This window comes from Prinia subflava, chromosome 1, assembly GCF_021018805.1.
Source record: "Prinia subflava isolate CZ2003 ecotype Zambia chromosome 1, Cam_Psub_1.2, whole genome shotgun sequence".
NCBI lineage: Eukaryota > Metazoa > Chordata > Aves > Passeriformes > Cisticolidae > Prinia > Prinia subflava.
Window position 1 is genome coordinate 121,964,189 of NC_086247.1, and position 7,477 is coordinate 121,971,665.

The 7,477-nt window shown below is 45.7% G+C and overlaps 1 protein-coding gene across 1 annotated transcript; it reads right to left on the bottom strand.

Moving 5' to 3' along the window:
• Nucleotides 1-556: 556 nt before the first annotated feature.
• MALSU1 (mitochondrial assembly of ribosomal large subunit 1) lies at nt 557-7,230 on the bottom strand. Its single transcript, XM_063410556.1, has 4 exons — nt 6,999-7,230; nt 5,336-5,514; nt 2,554-2,635; nt 557-1,353 (listed from the first exon to the last, which is right to left on the bottom strand). Exons 1-4 carry the CDS (start codon nt 7,213-7,215, stop codon nt 1,175-1,177), a joined length of 657 nt encoding a protein of 218 aa, XP_063266626.1. The 5' UTR covers nt 7,216-7,230; the 3' UTR covers nt 557-1,174.
• Between the last annotated feature and the right edge of the window lie 247 nt (nt 7,231-7,477).

Here is a 7,477-nt window from a genome sequence, read left to right on the forward strand (position 1 = left end):
CACACTTCCTCCTGAACAACACAGCTACAAGTACACACCCAGGCTCACACAAACAGAAACTGCTGTGCAGGGCAGAGATGCAGACAGGGTTTGCAGTAATTTGTGGGACTGTGGGGAGAAAAAGGCGATTGCCTTCAGGATCTCCTGTTTCTGCTTACTGATACAGTGCAGAGTAAACTTCTCCAGGACGAAGAGATCCTAATCCAGTGATAAAACCCTGTTCTGTAGTGCAGGAAAGTATCTTGTCTTACAAAGACAAATTGGTTACCACCTGGAAGTTCTTTAAGTGGTTATCTGACTGTGCATCAGTCATGCCAAGACACTGAACAGTGACTTCTGAAAGTGCTGAACAGTCCATTAGCAGCAAGTAATACTCAGTGACCAAGGGCTTCCTATAGACCTTTTTTCCCTACTTCAAAGAGGTGAAGGTTTTCACTGCCATAGTGTGTTGTCTCAGTATCCCTTTTCAGAAAGTGAGAGAAAAACTAGGAGAGGAGTCAACTGCACATGCAAAATGAGCTGAATCCTTTCACATGAAAACAAGTAATTGAAGAACTTTAGTTTGAGGTTTTTATTATTAAAACCAGGTTTGCCTTGGCTGGAAAACTGATTTACTGTTCTGATAACTCAAAGCACATTTATTTGTCACTGTTGCTCTTGGCTTTTATGTTCTCAGTAACATTAGTTTGTCTTCTGTCCCCCCTTCAGACCATGATTTGCTTTATTGTGACCAGAAGCAAATGGCTTAACACAAGAAGTGTCATCGCAGCTGTACTATTTCAGTTTTTCCTTGCAGGACTCCAGTCTGTTTTCCACTGCCACTACAGGGTGTCTTTCAAAGATACTAGAAAAACAATTACTCTAGAGGCTGAGCATGAGTTCCAGCTTAAGCAGCTGTCTTTGCCCTGCTCCTCTCACTGCAAACTCCACTAAGACAGAGGCTCCCCTGGGAAGCTCTCATACAATTTCTTCTTTGACATTTCATGGTTGGACTCTTAGAGGTTTTTTCCAGTCTTAATGATTCTATGATTCTGTTCACTTTGGCTTGTTCAGAACTCTACCTAGGCACATCCAATAAAACCACTGGTTTGCACTGATCAACTGTACTAACTACTCAGCTCTCAAGCCTGTATGACTTATGGCATGCTCATTCTCCTTCCATCCAGTAGCTGCTTTAAGTTCTTGTCTCCAGATGATCACTGGTGTTAGGAGTCAGCCCAAATATGAAATCTTTTGGTAGGGACTGTGGAGTCATCTGTGCTAACTGGTCATCGTAGGGCCCGAGAGTCCACAGCTTCTCCAGCTCATAAACTTCCCGTGTCTCTGGCAGCATGAAATGCACCACAATGTTACCTGCACACAACAGAAATGCACAGTGAGTTCTGGGACCAGCAAAGCACCATTACACCTTCAGCTGAGCAAACAGTTCAAGCCTTCCACCCCCTTTTTGGCTAGATACAACGTGTCAGCTGATAAAGGCCCCTTCCTAAGCTGCTGCTTCCAGTTCTCAGGCAGTGTTAAAAATTGATCAGTCCTTCCAAAAACTCCAAGACTACAGTAACAAGATATGAAACACAATACTTAAAAATAAGACACTATCACAAGACTCCAAACCAAAGAAATTATGACTTCTACAGGACAGAAGAAATACAAAAGGAATTTTACTTGAAAGAGTCCCCCAAGGTGACAGGTGGATTTCCAACTTTCTTGTACTGTCAACATTCTGCTAAAGCCAAGTAATTTTTCCTAGGTGTGTTGCTTATACTTCAGATGATTTTTACAATGAACTAGGCTCAAATTTTGATGTAGTAAGTTCTTCTGGTTTCATTAATTCTGTGCAAACAATAGCAGAGAATGTTAATTCCAGTGTTTGTCTAATGCACTTTTATGTAGTTATGCCCTTAAATTCCAATTGATTTTCACTTATTACTGTCAATAATTATTATAGTTAAGTAACCAAGGCTTAACATCAGTGGCTGCAGTGCTCCTCACTCATCCATAAGTGAAGCTTTTATCTTTTACATCAGAGCACCAAGCCAGGGGGTGAGATTCTAAAAGTAGCAGTGAAGGAAAACTGCTTTTTCAATGCAGTCTTTTATATTTGTGTAGAGTTTCACACTTGTAGAATAAAGAACTAAACTCAATTTCTTAGTACTAATATTTTACCCCATGTGATGGTATGATCTGGACAGTGACAAAGTCTGTTCAACAGTTCACGAGTAAGGCAGTGTACAGTGGGCCCCCATTTACCCAAACATGGATTACCAAAACCTGAGGAAACTGACTGAAGTAGCTTTTTTTCCCCACTATTGTTACCTTCAATTTATTAGGACCTATTTTAGCCACTGAAGAGTAGTTGCTGTTTTTTGTCAGTGCCAAAGATATTTAATGGAAAATAATTTTTTATCTCAATCAGTTCAAGCATCAATTGGAATTCCCAAACAGCAGAGAACTGCTGAACTTTCCATTGCAACCAGGGTTCATGGTGAGATGCTTCTGTCAACAAAGAGCTCAATGCAGAACTCTGTTTTTCTCAGATTCACAAATATTTACCAAAATCAATGCACAGCCAGTCATCTGTCTCTTTTCCTTCAATCTGAGTATGAGGACCACCTTCTTCTTTGAGATGCTTGTACTGAGAAAAAAAAAAAGAATGGCAGAAAATTAAGTCTTCTGCATTTATTTAAGAAGCACTTAAAGTTAACAGAGAAGCTTAACTTTGCTGAGTTGTTTTAGAGCTTAAATGGGTTAGATTACTTCATGTTGGTCCTGGGGTCTGGACAAAAGAAAAAGGCTTGCAGTGCTGGAAAATTTGAAATCCTAATGCTCTGGATTACCACACAGTTGTCCAAGAATTTTGCAGGTATTATCAAGATGAATACTAAATAGAACTGCTTACAGTAGTCTTTCAGTTACTGTGTCCCTACAGCTGTCAACACCACCAGGTTTTACTCCTCATACTGTCCACTGGTGGTTCACACTGGCAGGTGGAGGATGCAGAAATGGAGATGCTGAGCTTATTCTCTTCTCAGACAGAAGGGACTGGGGCAAAAACAAGTTTCATCCCCAGCCATGAGGAAGGCGTTCAAACCAGCCTCCTGCCTCTTGAGGGCACATCCCCAACACTCGCTGCAAGCTGGGGGAAGCAGGACCAGCACACGGAATTCCACCTGGGACAGGGGAGGGGGCAGCTCAAAGCAGGACAGCACAAGGTCAGCCAGGGAAAGTGGGAAGTTCCCCATGCACCCCGTGGTGGGTTTTGTAGATGCCAGCTTGAGAGGCTTAGCTCTCCCCAGCCAGCACACGAAGAACCCAAGCACCCACCAGAGCTGGAGAAACCTGACAGCTCAAGGGTGAAGTATGGTCACTTTTAGATCTGGCCATAACCTACTTGTTCCTCTACAAGAAATACAGATAGAAATGGCTCCAACAGTCCATTCTGCCATGGAATACAGAACACAAAACAACACGTACCAGCACGGCTGGCTGGCAAATGAGTCCCATTTCACTGGGAATGCAATTATCACAAAATGCAGCTGTTCCTGGTTGTTCCACACAACGTTAGCTGCTGAGTAATGATGCTAGTTTGCAAACCAGCGTGGAAAACTTTCAAAATGTTACCTCAGAACCAGTTCTGCCTCCCTTTCTTTAAGATGGCTTGTGAGGTATCTTCAAAAGACTCACCAGTCTGCTCAAAATGCTAAAAAGCCCTGTGTGAACTGCCATCAGCTATCATCAGGTTGCAAAGGTTGCTACAAGTTTCCAAGCCTCATCTTTAGAGGGTGTGTGAAGTGAACAGATTACAACACAGCCAAGTGTTAGCTTCTTCCTCCAACATGAAACCAGATGGGGATGTGGGCCTTTGCCATTCACCAACTCCTGGCAGCAGAACAGGAAGGTCTCATGCTACACATGAGCACCTCTTTGTTTTACTGTGAGTAAATCATAAGGGTTATGGGCTACTAAAGCTTGCCAAGTACCTGGCAGCACTTTGGAGTACCTGCTCTGCTTTATATCTTAAGCTTCAGCTACTTTTTACCTAGAAAAACTTTCAAAGTTAGATGAACTCAGCCACCCCCAAGTACTTGACCAGGCTTCCCAGCCTCTCAGGATGCCCAGGAGGACACCACCATTATCTCCCAAGAGGCTCTGCCCTTGCAAAATTGCTGCTTTTACAGCCACCAGAGGGTGCAGCCATGAAGCCTAGCCATGCTTTTGTAGAGCAGGTGGTACTCGCTGATCCTTCCTGGTCTGGGGGAAATGAAAAACTGTTAAGACTATCAAGTTATACAAGCAATAGAGTTTAGGCACTTTGATTTAGCATACTCAAATCACATTAATGCAACTTCCAGCTTAAGGCAGAATTTTGCCTTGCAAAGATGCGCCAGTTCCTGCGGAGAGCACAAGAAACTCCCCATACCTGCTCAGAAAGGCCCTGAAGAGCTAAACCATCTCTCCTACTCTCCTTTCCCCCCATGAGTCTCACAGTTGAAACCAATGGGACTGGGAGGAAGAAAGCAAAACCAGAATGAAAGGAAAAACAGGGTCAGGAAGGGAAAGAAAGTGGGTGGTGAGAAGGCGAACTCCAGGCTGAGTACAGACAGCTGACTGAGATGGGGGCTGGTCATATTCCTCAGGCTGCTCTTTCTAACAGTTCATGGCTCTTCTCAGGCAAGAAAGTTTCTCCCTCCCTGAGTTTGGTCTACATCTCTAAGCTCTACCTGTAATTTTCTTTTGACCTCCATTTCTGTACTGAAAAGTTCTCTTTCTTCTAAAGCCAAATAGCAGAGGATTTCTGTGCAAGGAAGGCTGCTGCTGCTTCTCCTCTCCTGCAGTACAGGCACAGCAGGGTGACAATTTACCAGCTTGCTTAAAGCTCATGAGGAGATCCTGTGCCTAAGAGGCCAACTTTTCTTCCAGCCCTACAATATACCTGAGAAAGTGGAAATTTTAAGGATCAGGGTTTGAGAACAGTCAGATAAAGCTATTTTGAATGACTGGGAATAGCAATGGTGCTCGCTGGACAAAAATAAAGGTAGACATAGATCATCATCACCATCTCACATCATTCATGTTCTAAATACCCACCTGTGATGTTCTCAGTGTTCTACCCACAGAGAGGTCTGTTTCTAAAACATAATAACTATATTTTGTGCAGTACTGCTAAAGGAAAAGACCCACAGTTACTTCCTAGATGTATTCAGGACTAAATGACATACTGTCATCAGTTTCATCCTACCTGTTACACCCTTACACATGCAACCCTGGGGAAAATCCTTTCACAACATTTAAAACCATTCCCAAAACTCAGAAAGAGCAGCAGGAATTGTCTTACCATTTTCAGCATGTAATTTGCCATTGCATGAAGATGCCGTGTTGAAAATCCACTCACAATTATAAAATAATCACAGTATTTTATTTCTGGAGATAGCTGGATGACACAGATATCTTTAGCATTTTCTTGTCTCAGCAGTGCTACAACCAAGTCAATGTTGAACTTTGGAAGAACAGTATCTGGAGCACAGGGAAAAAATAGTACAGTGGCAAATTTTCTTTTTAATTGCAAAAAGAAACCGTTTAAAGCCATAAAATAACAACTAACTGGATTACAGCCTAAGCTAGTCACTCACTGTGGAGTTTGGTTTGATACTGACAATGGAACATGAACTACAGATTTTTCAAAATTATTTTTACAGCCACCACAACTGAGAACTAAGCAATCTTCCAGTAAACAACACTATCACTAGATGTAACAGTTACCTGAATGAAATTTTGGGGTTTGCTAACTTTGCTAACTTTCTGATTGTTGCCATTTAAAAGTCAGTAATATCATCACACTTGTCAATGTAGATGACTTAAACCTAAGTACCCAACAGATATTATTAAAACAACAGACAAAACTGAAAATATTTCAGAACAATGCTTTTCAACAATCTGTAATAATACATTGTGATTAAACTGTTCTAGAACCTTAAGCAGAAGCCACCAATATTTTGAAAATGGAGCTGACATGATGTAGAGTGAAGACTTTTTTTTATCTGTAGGCTGAGTAATGCTACTTTTTTTTTTCTTTTCCCCTAGCTTGATCTGATGCAGAGCACTATGATATTGTAGACAAAGCTTTAGTCCTTCAACAGTTTAAGGAAGCCAGCTTACAAAACAGTAAATTAGTTTTATTTTATTTATTTGTTTTAACACAAACTATGTTCTGTTCACACCATGAAATCAGTTTATTTCTAATTTATCCTAATTAGGTAGATGCAACTTGTATGCACACTTTAGGCATAATTTGAATCTGTCAGCAACGCAAGTCTGCCACTATAAAATGAATATTAGTGCAGACTGAGCACCAGTACAAAGCCAAGCTTTACATTCCCCAATATCAAGAAAAAGCCAAACAAGGGAACAATAGCTACAATTCTATGCATGAAAGGGGTTATGAAATTGGATCAGATCTCAGTAAATGTTCAGCTCAGGGCACTCTTCCCACTTTTCGCTGCGGTCACACATCCTGACAATTGGCAGCGGCCACAGCTCCTCCAGGCACAGCGGTTACAGAAGTCAAATATTTGCCTGGCAGCCACATGAGAAGCCTCCCGAGCCTGCCTGGAGAACGGATGGCCTAAACATGACCAAGCACTGACCGTCACGGTCACATCCAGGCTAGGGGAGCTTTGCTGAACTGCCACAGCCACAAGCCGGCCCCGTGCACGGAGCAGCTCCCTCACGCACGGATCTACACACATAGATCTACACACGGGCTCCCTCACCACGGCCCCGGCTCCTCACTATCCAGCCCCGCCGCGGAGGCCATGCCGGCCCAGTGCTGCTGCCGTGCCCCGGGCTCGGCCGATCCCGGCGCACTGGGCACGGCGCGGATCCTCGGCAGCTGCAGGCGCCATTCCACGCGTGCCGGGCAGCCCCTTCTTCGCGGGCGTCCCACTCCGCTCAAGGTCCCGCTGCGCACCCCTGCAGCGCGGCCCCGGGCTGGGCCCTACCTGCCGGCTGGCGCCGCTCCGCCGCCCCCAGCGCCCCGGGCCCGGCTCCGCCTCCCGCCGCCGCGCAGCCCCGACCTGGCGGGACCCGGGCTGGCGGCTCCGCCCGCGGGGAGCCCCCGGCCGCGGCCCCGATCGGCCGCAGGAGCCGCCGCGCCCCCGCCAGCGCCCGCCACATTCCGGCCCGCGCCCCGCCCCGCCCGCTATGCCGCTCCGCCATTGGCCGGCGGCGGGGCCGCCCCCTCGTCTCATTGGCGCAGCCGGCTGCCGGTCGGACTGCGGAACCAATGAGACGCTGCCCGGGCTGGTGGCGCTGCCCGGGCTGGTGGCGCTGCCCGGGCTGGTGGCGCTGCCCGGGGCTGGGCGCGAAGCGCCCCCGAAGCGCCCCCAGGCCGGAGTCGCCCTTCCTGGGGCTCCTCGGCTGGAGCGGCCTTTCTTGCTCTCTAGAATCACAGAAGCGGCTGGCTAGGATCACAGAACCA

What these genes read in the sequence shown, in the direction of transcription:
- MALSU1 (XM_063410556.1), bottom strand. Translation starts at nt 7,215, where the DNA reads ATGGCGGAGCGGCATAGCGGGCGGGGCGGGGCGCGGGCCGGAATGTGG. An exon ending in GGAGCGGCGCCAGCCGGCAG is followed by an intron (nt 5,515 to 6,998) that starts GTAGGGCCCAGC and finishes CCTGTGCTCCAG; the next exon opens with ATACTGTTCTTCCAAAGTTC. An exon ending in CTGGCTGTGCATTGATTTTG is followed by an intron (nt 1,354 to 2,553) that starts GTAAATATTTGT and finishes TGTTGTGTGCAG; the next exon opens with GTAACATTGTGGTGCATTTC.